This window comes from Falco punctatus (genome assembly GCF_963210335.1).
Source record: "Falco punctatus genome assembly, chromosome: 12".
Taxonomy (NCBI): Eukaryota; Metazoa; Chordata; class Aves; order Falconiformes; family Falconidae; genus Falco; species Falco punctatus.
This window is the reverse complement of record NC_137592.1, coordinates 30099874-30122413: the sequence shown is the minus strand read 5'-3', so window position 1 is coordinate 30122413 and position 22540 is coordinate 30099874. Positions and strand designations below refer to the sequence as shown.

The 22540-nt window shown below is 41.4% G+C and overlaps 1 protein-coding gene across 1 annotated transcript in view; it reads right to left on the bottom strand.

Moving 5' to 3' along the window:
- The window catches only part of ALK (ALK receptor tyrosine kinase), a 357284-nt gene that overhangs the window by 104958 nt on the left and 229786 nt on the right, over positions 1–22540 (bottom strand). Inside the window, exon 8 of the mRNA XM_080408812.1 lies at positions 2694–2821. Within this exon, the coding sequence (XP_080264938.1) occupies positions 2694–2821 (128 nt within the window). The remainder of the gene's footprint in view (positions 1–2693; positions 2822–22540) is intronic.

The following is a 22540-nucleotide window of genomic DNA, read 5'->3' as shown; positions in this document are numbered from 1 at the left end:
AGACAGTAATTGAAAGTCAATTAGCTGTAGGATGATGGGCAATGCTACCTGCTAACTGTCCTGATCCAAAACCTACAGAAGTCCAAGCAGCTTTCTGTTGACTGCAGGGGCTTTCTGATCAAAACCTAATCCTATGGTTCAGGAAAACTTACTGTAAAAAACAAAAAGCACTTAGCACATGTCAAGTGCTAAGAAGCCCCCATAAAGAATTAAAGCCAGAGGATGGAGGGCATCAGAAGAACAGTGGTGATGAACTACAGCAAGCAGTTGGTAAAAGATGCACCAAATACAGTTTGGCCAATCCCGAGCATTTAAAACTAAACAAAAACAAAAAACCCAACAATCCACCACCACCACCTCGCCCCCCAAAAAGCCACCACCAAAACCAAATGAAACCCCACAGTCTGTAAGGGCTTTCCTTTTTTCTAGCAAACTGACCCAATCAAGAGTCATTATATGATGGGAACTGGGAAATGTGAAGATACTCAAGTGAAAAATCACTTTGATTTTCTAATCTGCCGCACTGTTGAATGAAGAAAGGGAAATGTGGAGCATAACTAAGACATTGCAATGATTAGAGTTATGTTTCCACTCAACAATTTGTAGTTAGATGGGATATGAATCTAGAATTTTTAAATTTAGAATTTAAAAAAAATACCCAAACTCACAATTTTAGCAGCATCTGAATAGTTTTTTAAGTTTTAATTCCCCATTCAGTATCAAATAAGCTGTTATTTTTTCAGTTCAAATGCAATAAAAATCCCATCTTTTCCATGATTAAAAAACTCAAAAAATGGAATTGCTAATGCTCAGAAGCAAGTACCAGCCTCAAACTCCTACCTTCTTCAAGCCCCTGTTGTCATCTAATTCAGATCCAAAGCCTGTATCCACTTATGGAAATAGTAGCCTGATTTCCTAAGATTGCCTATGGACCTTAATTTCTTTTTAAGTTGTTTACATAGTCTTCAAAAAAGGTTAGAAAAAATAGGCTGCAGGCTTACGACTCTTCCTCAGATGTTTCTTTCCCAAATTCACTTGTGTTTTAGGTGCTTCAGTGACAAGGCATCCAAGTAGCTAGGCTGCCTAAAGGCTTCTAACAGCTGCAGAAAAATTAGATTTAGATTAATCTTTTCTTATTGCATTTCCCATTTCGTCCAGACCTGGTATACCACCCTCGGCTGTTCACCACCACCATCTTTCTTGTAAAAGGACACAGTACCACCTCTTCAGCTGTGTGCAAAAGGCTTAGTGGTTTCAACCAAGCCAAAAAAGAACAAGTGGCTTTATTCCTTGGTGGTATTGTTCATACACCGTGTCCTGTAAGCGGAGCAGGGGAGTAGCCAATGGCTACAAATCTGTAGACAAAATGGGAGATTTGTTCCTCCTTTTGCTCACAATATATCTAAATAGCCTCAGCAACTGACATCTGTCATCTGTAGAACGGTGCCCAGAACTGGTATAAGCTCACTCAGCCAACATCATGCTTTCACTCCACTGACTGTCCGTCACTATGGCTCTCCTTCAAGCGCTCCCAAGAGAATAATTCATACACCTTCATGGGAGCTGAATATCTCCCGTAGCCTGTTGTGAAATCTGTGGCAATGAATTCTCAAAGCACTGTGGATTTGAATGACTTCTGTCCCGTTCACTTTTTTGTTTTGGGGAGTTGAAATACTTTCTTTTCAGCCTCCGTTAGACACCAAGACGCATTCTGCACATCATCAGCAGAACAGGCGCATTCTGTTTGGACATGCCTCACACTTTGAGCAGTGTCAGGCTGTTCTCTGTTGCAGCTTAGAGATCGCCTTTATGTATAGACAGCACAATAAACCCCCTAATACAACTGGCCTTTGTGGAGAGCAACGTAAATAACCAAAATAACATCTATTCTCCAGCAGATTTACCTGTCCTAGACAGCTTGAAAAGAAGGACATGCAGCTCAACTCAGCAGTACTCCAAATAAATAAAATGGACAAAAGGTAATGTGTTAAGTGCTCTAAGAAATAATACTCTTCACTGACGTAACACCTAAAGATTTCAGTATGATTCACAAGCTCCATAAAGCTGGCAGAACTAAAATGCAGCTGTCTGTGGCATGAAGCACTAAATTTACATACTTGATAACAGAGCTTGTATTTAAAAAAGTAACCTGCATTAACATTGCCCATTATTAAAATTCCATGCACTACATTGAGCTGTTAGGGGTTACTCGGCCATAACTGCTTTGGAACATCGCCAAAGGCAGGCATACTTTATTAGAATCAAGTTTTCCACAGTTGTTTAAAAAACAACCCTGAAATTTGTTACCAGGAACATCAAAAAGATGGCTTGTAAGCTGCCTGTCTAGGAACCACTCACCTGTTCTACTTTCTACTGCAGAAAATTGTCAGGACAGGCATCTGGCAAGTCAAGATGAGTACTACTTTGGCTCTCCCAAAGTGAAATTTTCTTAGAAATTTTTTCCAAAGAGAAAAAAAAAATCCCAACAACTTGTTTCCTTCAAAACATTAAAAAATTGTAGGGCAACATTACAAGTAGTCTTTCCTGGAAAGCACCCTGTTTTTTTATCTAAATGATTGATTTGGTGAGAACCTTTCATTCTGTGAAGGTTCTGTAGCAGCCAGAATTTGTGCTCCTCTCCAAAAAGGCATTAAAAGACTATGAGTTAGAAGCAATAAAATACTCGACATTACCTGTGCTGCAGTTCTTCATGGCAAAGGAATCCACAGCGGCTACACTCCTGTTCCCACTAGCAACATACTCCAGTGAGACCCGGAATGGTTTCTCCAGGTGTCCAACTCTCCTTTGAAGCAACACCCATCTGGACGCATCATACAGCAAGAGGAAAGAACAAAGGAGAAGAGTGGTGAGAAAGGTTTCTTTACTTGACAAGGACCAAATCCCCCAGAGGAGCAGCTCCACATATGGCTAATCGTACTGTGCCTCCTACGCCAGCCCTCACTCCCCTCACAGTGCCCTGTGGTCAAGGCCTTTCCCTCCTATGGATTTTGCCAACACAAGCTTTTAAGGAGCAAGGTTTCCACCCAGCTAAGATGTTGAAAACTCAGCTAAATAGCAGCTTATTGCACTCTACTGTCACAGTTCTGTCTGTGCTCCCAGATTGTCTGCCTGCTGTCTAAAAGAACTTTCTTTGCAAAGCAAGCTGTGAAATCTGTATTGCACCCACCCCTCCTCTAAATATCCCTCCTCCTGCTTCTTACCGGCGCAGTCTCTTAGTCACTCAGGCAATAAGCCAGTCTCCAGGGCTTGCACAATACCTGTAATTCCCAGCGCTGTGTCGCTGGTTGAGGTACTGTGCTTTGCTTCTAATATAGCTGTACAGCTGGCTGGAACATCTACACGAGTGTGAAGCACTGCAACTATCACATGCCATTTCTCCTTGCACTTCCTTCCCCGCATCGCCTCCCAAACAAACAGCCCCACCAAGTAATTAGTGGAACTAAGGAACTGGATTAGCGGCCCTGGAGGCTAACAATAGTGTTTCAATTTAGTCTGCTTGTTGCCACAAGTAAATAAGAACAAAAAGCCTCTCTGAGATGCTAGGAGACATCAAGGCCTGGCTGTCTTTAAGAACCACCTTCTCCCCTCTGATCAGCTGGGTCTGCTGCTCCACCTGAAACACCTTGCCAGGCAGCGCAGGAGCTACTCCTACACCCTCAGCTCTTACGCGTCACCCTCCGATTTACGTTTCAAATGTTCTGTGTCCAGCAAGACACGTCTAAAGGTAGACAGTATAAATGTAAGTATCTGTCTTTTCCTCAATATACTGGAAATACGATCTGCAAGGAAAACTTTCAGGAATAAAATACTTGTACAGTATCAGGCTCTGGCCCATTTCACCTTTCATTCTTGGGCGCAGGCTGCCAGTAAAACCAGTTGTTGACACCATTCGTGAAGGGCTGCTTCCCAGGAGGCGTGTAGCACCTCAGCAGTGATACAGAGCCCGTTGCCCATTTCACCCCAGTTTATTCAGTGCCTACTCACTAACCATAAACATGATCAGAGACGAGAGATTCTGCAAAGCCACTCGTCACTACTAATCCACTTCTTCACATTTCTCTTTTGTTACAGGAAAAAACACAGCACCTAGGAAAAAGACCTCTTTGTAGTGTACTGCAACTGGTCAGCTGGGGCCAAACTAGACAACAGGGGTCTAAAAGCCTTATTAGGAAATGCTCTTTACAGTTCCAGCTCCACTTTTTAAAAGATGAGAACAAAAACTTATTCTGGTTCCTTAAGCTGCTTTCAAACACCAATATTAAGCATTTTTGAGGAAGACTGTAACTATTTCTAGTTGACAAATTGGGTCGGGGCAACATGTTTTTCACTGCTCTTACAAAAATGTTTTCTCACCAAGCACCCTCATCACCACCTGGTGTATGGGTTTGTGTTTGTACATGGATCATGCACAGAACATATTTTCCTTGTGGCAGGGAACCCACTGGAATGGATGTTCTGACCAAAAGAAACTAGACAGTTTATCTGGCATCCATAACAAGAGCCTTTTTCTGCAGAAGTACACCAAATGCTTTTTTTCTCCAAAAGTACACCAAAATCATTTTTGCACCAACTAACCATCACTTGTGCTTGCTACAAGCATGGATCAATCCCAAATCACAGACCCTGTACTACTACCAGCTAGAAGACTTTTTTTTCTCCAGAGCAGACACACTGTTTATCTCACCAGGGACACAAAGGTGTCATTACACTCTGCTGAACTGGACAAAATTCCCAGCAGGCAAGGGAGCTGCATAAAGACCTTGCCAACAGCTAACAGTTCAACTTGCAACCCTGAAAAGTAAATGCTGCTTTTTAATGATTTACTAAATTACTTCCTCCCTCCTTTTCCAGGAAGAAGAGTGAAACTATGCTGCTATGTTTCATTATTTTACAGTTATTTTCATTTCCACATCTCATCTTTCTAACTTCTGTGCCCAAGGTTCCTGCCTGAGAAGGGGATTTTGGCAACCTTGCACCTTTTCTGTCCCTGTCCCCCAAACAGATAAATATGCTTTTACTGAAATTAAATAAAATAAAGCATTGAGAGTATTGTAAATGCTTAGCTTCTGTGTGCATTATTTCTTTTAATGTCATCTCAAATTAGCTACATCATAGAGATTAGAGGATATGAATTTCCCTACAAATACAGTAAAAAAACCACCTAGATTTAATTTTGCTTATGAAATACAGAAGCATCTGTATGTCATGAAAATCGTTCTCCTCAGCTTCAGAAGACTGATGGATTTTAATTCCAAGTACGCAGTGGCTCTCGACAATGATTTCCATTTTTGTGCTACTGCTAACCCTCTGGATAAATGTGCCAGGAGTTTTAGGAATTGCTTTTCTGAGTTACTGGTGCAATAACTTTAGTTTGAAATTCTCAGGCCTCTCATAGTTTACCACAGAAACTTTATTAACTCCCAGAGCTGTTGCCAAGCAGGTATTTTATATCACCACAATGCAAGACTGGAAAAGGCAGACTCACTCAAGTCCAGATTCGTTACAAAATATATTCATATTTTGCAGTACAAAATTCCTACAATAGGTTGTCTGAGATTCAAAGATTCATGTAAAAAGAAATCCCAAGTATCAGCCTCTTTCTTCAGAGACGTGAAAATAAATGAGCTAAAGATGGCACTAACTGGTGGATTTATCAGGGGCACTAAAAATAGCTGCTGGGTCTGTAGAGAGACCCAACGGGCAAATCTGGATGGAAGTCAATTCTGCTGTCATTTCGTGGCAGAACAGGGACTCCGGTCTCTAGGCTTTTCTGTACAACACATGTATTTATCAGACCCAGACTCATTTACAGATCCTGTGCTACAGACTGCCTGGCAGCAGCAAGATCTACTTCAGCATAAGTGATATGCATTAGATGTTAATTAGTAGAGCTTTATTCAATTTCTATTGGTGGCCTATATGTTACAAATGTAATTTTAGAAAGACCGGAAAAGAAACTTCAGTCATCTTTGTGATAGATGGGGAAATACCACAAGTGGAACCTCTTGATGCTGAAATCATGCTAACCGGCGCGATAGCTTTCTGTGCTGATGATCAGCTTGGCGGATGAGGGCAGCGGTGGCTGTTCCTTACCTTGACTTTACTAAGGTTTTGAATGGCATCTCCCATTCCATCCTCACTGACAAACGGATCGAAGTACAGACTGTGTAAGTGGACAGGGAGGTGGACTGAAAACTGGCTGAACTGCCAGGCTTAGAGGGTTGTCATCCGTGGTACAAAGCCCAGCTCTGGTACAAAGCCAGCTGCTGGTGGTATACCTCTGGGCCAGCAGTGGGGCCAATAATGTTTTCTATCTTCATTAATGACCTAGATAGTGGAACAGGCCGCACCATCAGCAAGTGTCCAGGCAAATCAGGAGAAGTGGTTGATACACAGGACTGTTGGGCTGCCACTGAGATGGGCCTTGACAGGCTGGAAATTTGGGCCAGCAGGAACCTCATGAAGTTCAACAAAGTAAAACGCAAAGCGCTGCCTCCGGGGAGGAACAAAGCATACACCAGCACAGGCCGAAAAGCGGCTTTGCAAAAGACAACTTGTGGGTCCTGGTGGACAAAACACTGAACATAAGCTAGCAATAATGACAAGGAAGGCCAATAGCTTCCCGGGCTGCACTGGGAAGAGCAGATCAAAGGGGTGGTTCTTTCCTTTCTTCAGCGCTGGGGAGACACATCTGGAGCACTGGGTCCAGTGCTGGACTCTCCATCGCAAGACAGGCATGGACTTATGAAGCGAGTCCAGCAAACAGCCACAGAGGTGATTAAGGTACTACAGCATCCAACACACAGGTAGAGGCTGAGAAAATTGGGACTGGAGAAGAGTAGGCTCAGGAAGGATCTTATCAATGTTTATATGCTATGGGAGGATGGAAGGAAGACAGAATGAGATCATGGTATCCAACAAAAGGTCAACATGCAAGCACAAGGCAAATTTGCTTGGATTGAAAGGCAAAAAAAATCCATTTCAACACAGGAGAAAACATACTTACTCTAAGGGTGACTGAACATGGAACAAGTTGCCCAGAAATCTTACGGAGTCTCCATCCCTGGAGATCTTAAAAACCTGACTGGACAGGGCTCTGAGCAACCTGCTATAGTTCACCCTGCATCAAGCAGGGAAGTTGGACTAGTCAATCTCAGAGGTTCCTTCCAACTTCAACCATTCCGCAATTCCATGAAACAGGTCCCAAAAGCAAACTACAGCAGATAACAGATTGCTCTTGTTACCTCCAAGCACTCTGTAGAGTGATGAATCAGACCGGTAAACTGATGACTGCAAGGACAAAGGCATCAGTTTCTGTGCACATAGCTATCACCTCCGCACAGGCTTCAAACATCAAAACCTATTTTTACCACAACATTTGCCATAATAACCATGATGATCTCTCTAGATACCGTCTCAAGCAATAAAAAAAGACCACAGTTTAACACCTTAATCTAATCCTTTATGCTGTGAACCAGCACATTCTATTGTAGTTTAGGCACTGCTCAGTGTTTTGATACAGCAAGCCACCAGATCCACCCAACAGGACCTTCACTGAAGTTGCAATAAGAAGGAAGTATGCTCAGGTATCTAGAATCTGCGATATACGTAGATTGAGACAGAAATTAGTAACACCACGGTCTTCAGTGACAGAGTAGCTCAAAATCCTAGATCCAAATATTTTCAGAGTTTAGACAAGTTCAGACCTGGATATATTATCTGAAGAGAATTTGTTGCTTAAAGAAAGCCTGGGCAACACCCAGAGTTTCTCTTGCAAGGCTGTATCACTCTTCCCTGAAACAGAAAATGCTGCTGGCAGAACCCGAACACAGTACAAGGGCTGAATTTTCACATGACCTTCTACATACTCATTCACGCTGCTTAACATGAAGGTGTGCTAGAAACCACTTTGGGCCTTGCACAGCTCTGCAAGGGTCAGGTGTTCGATCCTCAGCAAGCCGCAGTACTTCTCTGTAACCTCACCTTTCTTAAGCCTCCCATGCATGTCTCAAGTTTGGCAGGTATGAGATTTTGCTCCCCTGCCTCTATTTCATATGTAGTTACCCAGTTTCAGAAGCCAGAATCCAGTTTTCATGGAAACTCAATTTCTGAGAGATATTTATAGTTTTGACACTCTTCAGTTGTTCATACAGCATGTAGCTTCAGGAGGAACACATTCCTGATTAATTCTAATCAATACACTAATGCTTCAGATGCCACTTTGCATGCTCCTCTGGGTAATGCCAACACTGATTAATTGCAAGTACAACTCAGGATGCTCTCTTGGAGGCAGTGAATTAAAACAAACAAAACAAAACAAAGAAGTGCTAGAACTCTCAAGTAAAATCTCAAGCCAGTACACTTGCATCCTGCGTTTGTCTGTCTTCATGGATAAATGATTTACAATCCAATTAACACACACACATACTCACTGGGTGCTCTTTCATCCTGCTAAAGAGGGATTTCAAAATGCTTGATTCCAACAAGTTTTGGGACTTCAGTCTTGACATCCCATGTACAGCAACCATCCTTGTGGCCATTCCCCAGATATCCATCTACATCTGGAAGGCAGAATTAATTTCCATGCCATCAGCCAGCCTGACGCCCATGTTGCCACCTATGTCTTCAGTTACAGCGCACTGCTGGATCGCACCAGCCCCTAGGCACAAGTTAAGTTTCACCCAGAACACTATCCCACTGGCTCTGATAAAGCCACTGCTTTCTCGCATTTAGAGGCCAATCTGAAAGCAAGAGTCTTCAATATATGAGGAGACTATGGAAACAATTAGCAAAAATCAAAGAACTGACCCTTAAATCCTATTGCCTTAAATATAGTAAATGAGGGCTAAATGTGCTTGAACTGTGGTGTGGGAAATGAGAGCTGCGTGGTCCCTCCTGGGTCACGATTCAGCTCATGTGCTCCCAAGAGCTGTTAATAGGGAGTTGAGGGAAGATGAGAACTTCGAACTGTCCCCTCTCCTAAAGAAAAAAGCTCTCTGAATTCAAGCTGCGCTTTGCTCTCTCATTTCCACTCGCTACAGAAAAAAATTGTGGAATTTAACAGACTCCTCATACCTAAGCTGAGTTACAGAGTGATTTTATTTCTCCAGGTCCAGGCTCTCTCTCATCTAAAATACTCCTATTGTTACCAACACTTATCATGGTATGTCTGGGAGGAAAACGCAATGTATCTCGGCAAGGACTTAGTTTTATCTCTTTGGTAAAAGGTTCAGTGAACTTTTGGGAATTACAAAATTAAATAGCAATAGCAGCAACCGCATCAGAGTATTTCACATCAAAATCCACCTGCGGCATGATAAAGGTAGTGAAAAAATTAGAAGCTGATATTTGAGAATGAAACCTTGTTAAGGGCAGAATTAAAAATTATCAGTAGGAGTCCAAAAGAGAACTTTTTCCCTTTACTAGATGAATTGGTGAAAGAACATAACTTCTTCCATCCTGCATGCCATTGCATAATTATACAAGAGTTTATAACAGGTTTTAATCTTGCCACCATACTGCTCCAGATTTTCTTTTGCTTCAGCAATTAATGGGCACTGCACAAAGGAAGAACCAAGATAGGACCTTTTCAGGCTGCGGCAAACAGAAAATTGAAAAATGCTTTAAAGAAGATGCCAATACAATTCTAAGAGACAGAAGGAAAAGAAAATAAAATGACCCAGAGGCTGTGCAAACTTTTTTCTCATTAGTTCAAACAATACAATACACTGTCTTGTAATTACTTTTGATTATCAAGTTTAAATTAATTTCAGTTTACTGATCTTAAAATTACTTAAAAGACATCAGGGCCTGAATTTGATGCATGATGATACAGTCCTAGAAAGGATCTACTTTCTAAAATGGCAACAAATAAAGTTACTGAATATTAATGCAAGAGATTATTTAGCATTAAACGAGAAAATTCTTGATGTGCATTGCAGAAAGTTTGCAACGCAACCCCTTCTGCTCACAGATCATTCTACTTAATAAGAGAAAGAAAAAAGGTATACATTTTCCTCTATTGATTTAATGCCAGCTGTCTTCCTACCCTTTCCTATGGCCTTTTGCATAAGCAAGACGTAACTGTCAGCTATAGGTTAAATACACTTAAGACCTTTATTGGTGTCATTGGATCAGATCTTTAACATTCCTGTGACTGGCTTCAAGAACGCTTCCCTGCCCTTCCCTCAAAATGCCTTTATACGATGGCTTCACGGAAGTTTTACCATAAAAAAAGACTAAATAATTGTAATGATTTTCTTGCCTTTTACGCTTTTAAGATAAAGCTAATAACACCACCCCACCCCCACGAAAACGCTCTCTGATTCTGCTAGGTCTGACCGATGAGTCAGGCACAGTGTGCGATTAGCTTGCCTAGGACAGGAGACCAACAAGATTTTGGCTCCAGACTGCGGTGATATCCCCTCGTGCTGGGAAGGAAGCCAACTCTCCCATCCTTTTAGGACCGCAATCCTGGGCTCTTTTGTACAGCTACTCTACTGAGAATGGTAGAACTGAGGTGATACCGCAATATGGCAGAAATTGCTTTAGGTTTCAGTGAGACACAAGTAGCCCACAAGGGATATTATTATATTATACTTATTCTTGGTTAACAATGACAGTCTGCAATTAAGCCACTAGGGTTTCATTGGTAATAGAAGCTCCTCCTATATTTGGGGCATGCTACAAGGCCACAACACAACTACTCTACATGGGAAAATTTATTAAAATGGCAGAAGAAAAAAAAGACAGAAAAATATATTTTCTTGTCAACTTCCTTAGTTAAAAATATTATTTTTTTTATTTCTTTCCTGAGTGCATCTTAGAAAAATCACTGTTACAAAAAATTTTCTTTACTAACCTGCTTAAAGTAAATTCCTTGCTCTGAAAATGTGAACTTACATTTGAGCGCTGTAAAGAATTGAATCGGGTAATTAACTGAAGAGCTGCAGCCTCACAATTAAATCTAATTCTTGTGATTACAAATGAGACTCTTTTCATGGAACTTAATACAGGCAGAGGCCCTGGAAGAAAGAGCACAGGAATTGCAGGGGTATTCAAAGACAGACAATGAAATTACGTTGCATGGTGGAGGGCAAACACCTTTTCAACTGAGTAACCTGTCACCTTTGCACTGGAACATAACCCATTAAAAGGCAGGGCTATTATTAATTCAGTTTTCCTTTCTAAATATATGTGGAAAGAGTAACCTAGATATTTAAGAGGATAATTTTTGTTACTGACCATTCTGAAATGTAAACTTAATGCTACGGGCATGCTAAGAAACTCCTCTACTCAAAAGCTCTGTTGGCCAAGTGGGGCTGAGACACAAGGAAGTGCTGGGTTTTTGAGTGACAGAAGAAATTCTTTTAATTAGATATTCCATGACTTCCAGTGAACAGATCTGAGTTTTTCATGGGAGCTCCCCACAGACATGACACGACATGACTAATCGCTCCAGTAAGAGATTTGCTGCACTCGCAAATATAATAGAGCTAAACTTACCCAGAGGAGTTTGTTCATCTATCACTGAACTTTCCTTTCTGTTCCCCAGTTAAGCCATGCAAGGTGGAACTTTCTTCCAGCTCTTGAGAAGTACACAGTTGGAGGCACCCCTGGGATGCTACGATTAGGAATCATATCAAAGATGTAGCATCAAAACTGATGTGAAAAGAACAGCTCAGCATACTTTTCTGATGCACAATGGCTCTTTAGTGTCACCTCCTCTCGTAGTCCTCGCCCTATTTGCATATGAGTTTGATTACACTTCGTTTAATGAAACTAACACTGCCAAAAAGTCGGATTTCACCATATGAAAACAAATCACAGTAACTGCTGGCGGCATGTAAACCAAGGCAATCCCAGGAACATTTAGCATTCACACAAACCATTATACTTTTACATGCTTACACAGACCTCACAGCCCCTTAGCAAAGAAATCAAACACCTCATTTTTCAGGTGGGTGAAAAGGAGGTACAGGAATGTTACGTGACTCATTTAGTCAATAACTAGATAGCAGAACTAGGATCAGAGAGAAAATTTCCCAATTCTTATTCCCATGTCCTAATCCACTGCATCATGCTGCTTCTGATGAGGGTAATTAAATTTCATGCTTCAGGGAGTAACTTAATTGTCTTTGAGGATCAGACAGAAATTCCATCCTTTCAGTCCAATGTACAGTACGGCTTAGGTGTGCCAAAGAGTAGTTTTCATTTTTTATTTAAATATTGAAAGTGAAAAATAACTAATCTTAATTACAGTCAAGGCTTCAGAAAGAAAGGATGTCTTTTCAAAGGGAAAAGCAGTGGCAACATATTCTGAAATAACTGAGTTCTCAATAGCCATGTCTGGGTGACAAATTAAACCAGGATTTTCACCTTAGCACTCAGCAATGGATTTTCACAACACAGCTCAAGGGAAGTACAAATATCGTGTCTGCTTACCATCTATATGCGGGAATAAAAACCATGAAAGATTTTAGGTTCAACAGCTGAAAGAGTGGATGAGAGGGAAGGTTTTACTGAAGAGAACAGCCTGTGCTTAACTCTGTATCCTTCAGGGATATGTCGCAATTATCTAGCAGCTTTAATAACCTAGACTTCAAAATAAGGTATCAATATATCCAAAGAAAGATTAAGGAATAGATGAAGGACCGTTTGGATCATAAGGTTCAGAAGGATTTACAGAACATCTACTCCAGGCATCCCCGCCCACTACAAGACAGTCCCTAACCTCCTGTAAGAGGCTCCTAAAACCCATTCATCAGGTCAAACCCCATAAGAAGCTGTCTGATTAGAAAAAAAAAAAAAACTGGCTGGATTTCAGAGATTCCCAGAAACCAAAAAGGCTGGCAGATAATCCTCAGCAAATGCCACTTTTCCCATAACTTCAGCTATTCACAGCGTTTGGCTGCAACACAGCGGTAGGCATATGATTGCATCGGGTGTGCCATATGCAGTGCAAAGCAGGTAAGTAAATAAAAATAAAACATGGTGCAAAATACACAGAAGTGAAATGTCTCCCATAAAATTGTGCGATACATAAGCAACGTGAGGGGTAACACGAAATGAAGTTGCAGGGGTGAAGCTGAAAGATGTATTTCCTGATGAACAACTTCCTCTTCCAATTTAATTCGCTTCCTTCAAACAGGCTTTTGAAAGAAACAGTTCATTAGGAGGGACTGAATGAGGAAAGATGAGGCTTGGAATGCAGAAAGTTTGTGTCCATTAATGCTTATGTAGTGTGTATTATAAGAGTTATCCTGCTGAGGGCTCAACTTTGTATTGAGAAAGATGTTTTTTTAAAAAACGAGAGTGACTAAGACAATCACCTGGTCAGTGTACTCAAGAAATGGAACTTGGAAGGCCAGCAGCTACTCGTCAGAGCAAACAGCACATCAGAAGTCTGACCGTACTACTTAACAAATGAAATGTCAACTTTAAAGAGAGAGAAACGCCGTGAAAGTGAGGCTTGCACCACTTTCAACATAGTAGCAGTCCCAGCAACGCTATCGTAGTCGATAACAATGTCCTCGCTATCTTACCACACTTGGAATATATATGAGAACAGCATCTGCTGTGTAGGTCCAAATCCAAGAAATGCTGCCTACAGCAAAGCCTAACTTTTGCCACACATGTTGAGTGTGTGGCACTGTTTCTGTCCCACTGATCTAATCTCCCTCATTTAGTACTGAATATTTCTGAGACAGAGAATTGTAGCAGGCCATGCTGAACACCCAGAAGGGAAGCCAAGAGTAGCCAACCACATCTGCCACTGCCTGGAAAAACAAGTTTAAGCCACTGTCTGGGACCCCAGCTCCCCAGAACTTGGAGCACAGAGAAGTTTTATTTAGTTCAGCACACATTTGCCTGTTAGTCTCAACATTTGGCATACACGCATCCTTTGAGCATAAATAAGAAAAGCCTCGACAAGGGGCATGCATAGAAAAGAGCCTCCACAAGATGTTCTAGTATAATTTCCTGGCTCCTCACAGTCAAATAAAAAGGTGCCTAAGCCAAGAAGCTAATTTCTTTAGGCTAATATTGCCAATGAAATCAAAGGTGGTTTCGAATAGTGATTTTAAAACTGCATCAAAACATGACGACTGCCTTTAGTGTATACTGATAAAGAAAATACCTAGGCCTTTACATGCATTCCCAAAACACAGCAGTCTTGCCAATGCTGTTCATCTCAGTATCACATTAAATTGTTTTCAAAAGTAGCCTTTTTATTTAAAAAAACCCACAAACAGACCCAAAACATCAGTAACTGCAATTCAATAACATTGGCTGGGATAGCTTTTACCCTTAGACACCATTCTGGGAAGGAGACCAGGCATGGCAGCATCCTGGAAAGCTCAGAAACACGAGCTCAGCCTCAAAAGCAAGTCTTGCTTGCAAGCTCACCCCTGTTAGGGGAAAGACTGGAAAGAAAACCATTCCGTGATTCCCTCACAAGGCAGAAATGAGGCAAAAGGCCTCTCCTATATTACAGCGTGACTTTAGAAACATTTCTGTGAACTTAGGTTTAGAAAGGTATGCTTAGTGCCTTGAGCATACTGTAAGGCTTGATTAAGTTACCAATATCCAGCTCAGAGAAAAAGGCTGAATTAATCCAGGCACCACCCTATTGTAAATATATAAATAAAACTCTGACCAAGGACAAGTTTTGCTATATGAACCTACAACCTTTGATCACTTCAGACAGCAAAAGCTGCAAGTTTGTTTCCGTGCAGGGGTACATATTTTCAGCTCACCTACAAGTATCATAAACTGGGTAGCAACACCAAGATGGCATTTCCTGACATTAATCATCTGGTTTGTGTCACATCAAAGGGATTTTTCAGTGTACTATTTTCAAGGACCATTTCCTTGCTGTTCGTCCTCTTCTGAACAGAACACAACTCTGTTCTCTGTTCTGCAGGCTGATGGGAAAGATGCAGTAAGATTTCCAGCCCTTTCTTTCTTCCCTCACTGCTCTGCCACATGCCACTACTTCAGAGTAGGATTTTGCCTTTTTCATCAAAATTTAGATTTATTGACTCTCAAAGTCTCACAATGACCTCTAATTTTCCCTAACAAACAAAACCACAAAGCTATCAGGCTCCATATCTGCCAAGAACGATCAATACTGTTGAATAAAAAGCAGCCTATGGACCACAGCAGCCCTTGCCACTGCCTGGCTCAAAGGTTTTATGCAGTTCCAGCTTGCTCTTGGGTGAACCAGCTCCTGGGTAATTAAGAGTTCAGATACTCCTGCACAACACTTTTTGCATGGTTAAACTGCCTCAGGGTATACTGAACTCTAGTCACAGGGAGCGTTAAAGCTGCCTGAGTCTGTAGGATATGCTGAACTGAGCAACGGAGCGAGTGGAAGGAAGATGCCATTATGCTGAAGCTCCATCAGAGCAGTCAAGTGATTGTGTTTTAGTCAGTAACTCCATCTCCGCCACAGCCCTACTGAATACATCCACGTTAGCCACTGCCAGCCGCACCCCGGCTTTGCCATTAGCCCACACTAGGATGACTTTCTTTTGATTAAATGCATTCAACTGACAAGGTGACAAACTCTTTATTTTCTGGACAGTAACTCAGAAATGAGCTGAATACAAGGATAAGGAAAAACAACAGGTAAAGGAAGGTATATCGAGAAAGGCTATGGATATACTTGAACTTCTGTTGACTGCCTGAGGTTTTCAGGCTTTTACAGGACTGCAACAGTAAATTAATTTAGCCCTTTCACTGCAGTCCCAAAGCAAGAGAGAAATGCAGGGCTGCAGAACCACCGCTGGCCTGGGGCCTTCCTGAATTAGTGCGGACCTCTCCCAATGCTCTGCTCATTTGCAGTACAATTCCAAGAGGTTCTTCGCTGTATATGCTAATGCAAAAATCAGTGCAGAATATAAAAATAATGACCTTGTGGCCTAGTAATATTCTACATCCACTTGCAGTTTAAGTCATTGAGAATAATAGAGAATTAGGATATCTAGCCTTGTACGTAAAGTGAATTTAGTCCAAAGAGCATCATGGCCTAAAAGCAGCCTTCCCCTCACTCCCTTCCTTTTTCTATTCCTTTCAAAAACAGAGACAACACACTAAAAGCCACAGCAAATTCTCTTCATTAGTTCTATCCAGCAAGTAGCTGTGTTGGAGATTCACATCTATGGAAAAGGCCCACAACACGCCACAGATCCATCAACACTTTCAAAGGTGAATGAATAAAGTACTTAGAGAGCAGAGCAGCTGTTTCAATTATAGTATTAGCAGCCCACGCCTTAAGCACTCCGTGCTCCTGGAAACCCAAGGGTGAGTAGGGAACAGAGCCATCCTATGGATTATAATTAAAAGACCAAGGCCAACTGCACATTCAGAGCAAACAGGCAGCAAATGCTTTGGTTGCAGTTGTGTCATTTTCTGTTTCAGCCTTCCAGATTTTTGCTTCTGCTTTGCATATGTGAACTAACCCCTTTCACAGTATGCCAAGTACAAGCAACTCCAGCATTCCCATCTTGCTGTTTATACGTTTTCAATTTCTACTTCATGAAAATAATAATAATAATAAAAAAAAAGATTTAGGCATCTTCTCCTCACCTCTTCTACTTTCACAGGGACAAATTTATATCCTGGGGCGCTCAGTGGATGCAAAAACTTCATTTCTGAGCAGGTAATGTCCCATGTAAATCATCACTCCGTTGCAACAAGAGAAATGGTGAATCTATGTATTACATTTCATGCCTACTGATCCGAACCATGTAAATTCAAGAACTTGCCTTATAACTTTTGTTACTCAGACATCTAAGTTCTCAGACAGCAATGATTATACAGAAAATAATGGAATTGGCTCAAAAACCCACACAGATATTCCTCCCTTGAGGGAATTTCTGTTCTACCACACACAACCAAGTGGACAAACAAACCAAATTCAATTTTACTAAACAAAAAGTCAGTTTTATTCCTCTGACCATACACTGTCAGCATTTTAACAGAGCACATAATGTAATCCCCTGAGCTTGAACATGAGGTGCCAGGAAAAGGCGCTCTGAAGTGCTCAATATACCACTAAATAAATCTTCATGATGTCCACTTACTATGAAAGTGGGGAAGCAGAGATGCAACACACAGGAGACCACCACAAGACTCTGCTAAAGGCTCTCGGAAATTGCAGCCTGAGGTCAAAGCAGTGAATGTAGCAACCTGTCCGAGCAGCCACACTCTTTCTAGGACGGATAGGTGGGGCAGGCCCTCTTCTGCTAGAAGCCCTGAACTCTTTCTCCATAAACATCCAATCTCAGTTAACTCAGACATTAATCCTGCCAGTAGAAGAAATACTTCTCAACCCTAGAGCCACATAAGGAGGAATAGCTTCCAGAGACTTTGATAAGCAGGTGGTAGATGAATACTTTAGATAATGACAGTATGGACTGGAGCATCTGACATGCACAGAGAGGCTGAGAGAGTTGGCATTGCATAGCCTGGAGAAGGCTCAGACAGCATCTTATCAATATGTACAAATACCCTGCCTCAGCTCTGCTTTGAGCAGGCGGGCTGGACTAGAATTCCAGGTGTCCTTCAGCCTTAACCATCCTGTGGTCCTGCACAGGTAGAAGATGCTCCACTGGCTAAAGATCTCTGTCTTCACTGGTGTTCTCTTTAACAAAGCATACTGAATTACTGGTGCTCCCCAATCAATGGTACGGGAGGCTCAACAGTAGCCACAGCTTCAATTTCTCTTTTTCAGCTATAGACTCAGAGCTTCGGTTGAATGAAACTTGCCCTGAACAGGATACATGAATAAGAAAACACATATTATTACCAGCTAATTGAAGTAATTTCTGCTTTGTTCCTGTTGATGTAGGCCTTGAAAACGCAAAGAGCTAGAAGAGCATCAAGAGTTATTAATGAAGCTTCTATCAAATGTTTCAAACTTTGCTCCCCTCTGAAATTAATTTCAGAGTGAAAGAACCATTTTCCTGTTAAATGTGCAAAAGTTAGTAAAGTCTCCAGCAGCTGCTCCCTGGAGGGAAACCCTTCAGACCCTATTAGACATTCTGTTCTGTGCTTGGTTTACCCTGGGCTGTTTTTCCACTCCCTATTCTCTCTGAACAGAGGGAGAAGGAAGGAAGGAGAAAAGGTTATTTCTTCTTGTTACTTTGTGTTAGCAAAGGGCAACATTCAAAACTCAAAAATGTCCACACATGTTTGTAAACAGGGCACTGGAGAGCATGGGCAGATCATATCCAGGCCAGACAGTTCACCTGTTGGCAAGGGAGTCAGGACTAGGAGCCAGGGAGAAGGACAGAGAGGGAGCTGGAGAACCATCGCACCGGCAAGCATTGAATCAGGCAGAGTACAGACAAGCACGTGGCTAAGAGCAAGCTGGCCAAAGTACATGCAACAGCACTAGCTGCCTCAGACGTGATGCCCCAGAGGCAGCCAAGCCTGTGACCACATTCTCACTTGGTTGTAGTTTGTGGTTCACAGGAGATGGGAAAAACAGGTGCTCTTTGAACAGCCAGATGAAAACAATCGCCTAGTGCAAGACAAACAAAATAGTGTATTTAAATACTGGAAGGCCAGCGCGGACTGACTCTTTCTCTATGTAAACTTCTGCCTCAGCCTTGTATTGTTTTCCTTCAGCCCTTGGGATGTCAGTATGACTCATACAGTCAGGAATCAAGAGCAAAGACACATGCTGTGCACTATACGGCATTCTTGAAAGGGCACCAGGCAACCTGTGAAACATTTCAGGAAGAAAGCCACTGAAAAAAAGTAGAGTGATCTTGCTAGGGGGAGGGGGAACCAAGCTGCAGAAATTGCAGTCCAGAAGAGACCTCAGCTGTTGTTCTTTTTCTCAGATAATCTTTATGAATAATCCTGTATTTACAACCTTCACAGAAATACCTTGTTAATATCAGAAAGAGCATATAGCTGAAACTTAAAGGTGTGAATCAGAAATCCCATCTAAAATTGCCTGAGGGAAAAAATACTACACCAAAAAGAGTTTTAATAGTGAATTTCAACATCATCATTTTCTGGGAAATGGGGGGATGGAGGCAGGGACCCATGAGAAAGGAAAAGAAAAAAGAATGGGGACAAGGTGAAGACAGCAAATTAAAGAGAGGACATCGCCTCCTGAAATAGGCAATCTGTGTAGAAATGTGTGAGACTCGTGAACTTCAGTTCATTTGAAGAAAAGAAAAAAAAAATTCCATTACAGTGGAGAGACCAGAAAGGCACAGATTAACTAATGTCCCAGTTCTTGCAATCCTAGTGATTGTTCCCAGTCTTATGTTCCTAACTTTAAGCCATATGTTTTAACTCAGCCATAAGCTGATGGTGATCAAAAGCTGTTTGCTTCTAATAGCTTTTTAGATTCAAAGAGTTCAGAAGGGTCAAAGCCTTCCCCCCCCCCCTCCTTTTTTATTTCTTTTTCTTTTTTCTTTTTCTTTATTTAAACTGTCAAGTCTCTAGATTACTAACCCTGATACAGCTTTTCACCCTCTGAGGACAAATTGGACTTGCATGTTGGACTACCATGTCAGCTATCTCCAAATTCTGCTGGAAAACAGATGTTAAATGTGAGGAAAAGCCAGTATTTTTATGCAAAAGAACTACAAAACTCAGTTGAGTTCAGTAATCCCTCATTTCTAAACTTATCCTGAAGAAAAGGTAATGAGAATATGCGGGTTATGCATCAGCAACAAAGTCAAGGTGTCAACAGAAAGGTACATACGGGGCCAGGGCAGCTCAGGTGACAGTCAAAAGATGTCAGGTGAGGCACACAGAGAAGGAAAATTTCTAGATAGGAACAAGTGACACACACAGACCTAATCACAATAGACAAGGATGCTGTATTCGTATTTATGTGATGTCTGATGAAGCACAAAAGATGAAGATTCACATTCTCAGCCTAGCTATTCCTTCCCCATTTCAGAATCAGGTTCTCTTGAAAATTGTGCTGGCAGCATTCAGACTGTGAAGGTTAAATCCTTTTCTTGCCACTAATAATTATTCCTATAGTTTATGATTGAAACATACTGGCATTGCAGGAAGACATCTCTGAACAAATGGAACACTTAAGTCTCCAAAGAGGCTAGTTCCACTTAATGCATTAAAAACAGCTAAAAAATGCCTGAAGCATGCTAAATGTCTGCAGTCTTTAGGGTCGTGCCTGAAGAACAATGAAAATGGGCATGACTCTGCCTTCTGACCAGATCTGGGATTACCACCAGCTATGCTGTACTGCACCAACCACCACAAATGAGGGAATGACAAACTGGGCACGTATTTGTACAAGTTCCCCATAAAGGTTCAGATTCCTATCTAAATTCTTCTTTCTTATCTGAACAGATTTACCTACACTTAACCCTGATCCAAAGAACGTTCCTTGACAGGGCCTTTGGAGTGCTGTAACAGAGTTTTCCCCTAAGTTGTTTTTCTTATGCATATTTTCTTCATCTCTCTTCACTTGCACACAGCAGAGAACTAGAGCTGAATAATTTCTATTCCGCAGAGGTAGGTTTCTGTGGAATAATGTATGAAAGCAACAGGTGGCCAGAACAGCACTTTCAGATGTTCTTTCAGCTAAGCCTACTAAGTTGACAATGTACAGCAGTGGCAGCCAGCCTGTGCTACACACAACAACTTGAAACATTCAGCAAAAACTGCCAGCAGCCGAACAGAACATGCATTTGAAAAGTTTTCCTTTTAGAAGCCCACCAGTAACTCACTAGGGGTTCCACTGGCCAATTACTGGGGAAAGGACTTAAACAGTATTACTCAATCTTACAGTGTGGTATGGAATTAGAGATGAAGTAACCACTACCAACAGAGCTTAGTCTTTCAACCAACCCCATCACAGGTCGCAGCTGTGGATGCACCCTTCTTTTCAGTGTGACAAAGGAAAGTTGAGCTGAAAGTCTTCCGGCAGTGCAGATGCCCATTTACAGAGAGAGTCTGGACGGGAGGAAGAATTCTCATCTTCCAAAGCTTATGAAAACACACAAAAATAATGCTGGGATACAAAAAAGAACTAGTAAACAGAATCATTTTTCACCTGAGCTTCTCTATTTAGAACTGTGTCACTCCATGCCAGAATGAGAACCAGGTATTTTCAGTAAAAGGGAAATTTTAAAAGAAAAGAAAAATTACACGTCACAAACAATTATTTATGCCTATTCAAAAGCTCCTGACACATAAGGACTACTAGGTTCTAAAAATTTGTACTAAAGAGCAAAAAAGAAGCCTTGAATCTCAGCTTTGTGACAAACAAGCAAAATTAAAATAAGTAAATTCATAGATCAGTGGGCATTTAGAATTATTTGGATAGTTCCTTTGAATTCTTCAGGATTCAAATGTATACTAGTAATATTTTTTCTTCTATTCAAAATAAGAGATGACCAAATATATATATATGTTCCTACAAAAGGCCTTAACATAATTTCACAGTAAAAAATTTACATGAAACTTCCAAAACAGGCAAACCGCAAAACAGCATAACTTGGTTCAGGTCTGGATTCCACTAAATCAGAACAAATATTATTAGATGTCTACACTCTATTGCATTATAAACAATAATAGTTTCTAATAATATTGTTATGGCAAGAGTCCCCATGCAATGCTGAGTTTTGCAAATAGTTTTTCTTATAGCAACAGCATGATATGGTCTTTGAAAATGTTGTTAGTAGCTCTGTGATGCAATTTATTCATAGGTGAATTTTGACCAACAAAAGCAGACTTTGCTCTTTTTGATTTTTCCAGCATCACTTCTCAGGGGAAAAACAAACTGCTTCCTGAGGCAAGGACATTTGTACTTTGATCAAAATTCTGTGAAAAGATAATTTTCGACATATTGTTTGAGCCCGCCTCTGCTCAAGAAGCCATGCTGTAGGATGAAAAGCAATTTCCTGAGCATAAATTCAGGCTTCACATCACTGACTTCTCCTTTAACAAAAAACTGATGTGGAAAGATTCAGTACCATTTGCTAGCTTGCCAAGATACCCATTTACAACAGTTGTTTGGTACTTTTCATCCAGATTTACAAAGGCTCATCCCAAATGGGCGCTGGGTACAAGTGTACTGCTGGGTTAGGAAAAAGTTCCACCTTTACACTCTCCAGTGAGTAACCTCTCACCTTCGCGTACCTGAAGGCATGCCGTCAAAACAGCAGGTTGTTGGACCTCATACATGAGCAGGCATCTGGAGGGGCGGACTGCCCGGAGCTCGGCACAGGCTCAGCAGGAGGTATTAGCCTGCTGGCAACTGGCACCACAAGCTACTCAAACAGCTCTGAGGGAGGCACAGCTGCTAAAAGCATCACTCTCTAGGTTGTCCTGGTCCACCCTGTCTCTCAGGCAAGACGCATACTAAATAATAAGTAAGAAGACTGCTCAAGGTGCTTCAGAGTTTCCCTATTGTTATTCAGATTTCTCAATGGTAACTCTCATTCTCTTTGCTTAGAAGAGTATTAGGGGAAAAAAATAATATTGTAACTACCTCAAAACAAAAGCACTCCTACCT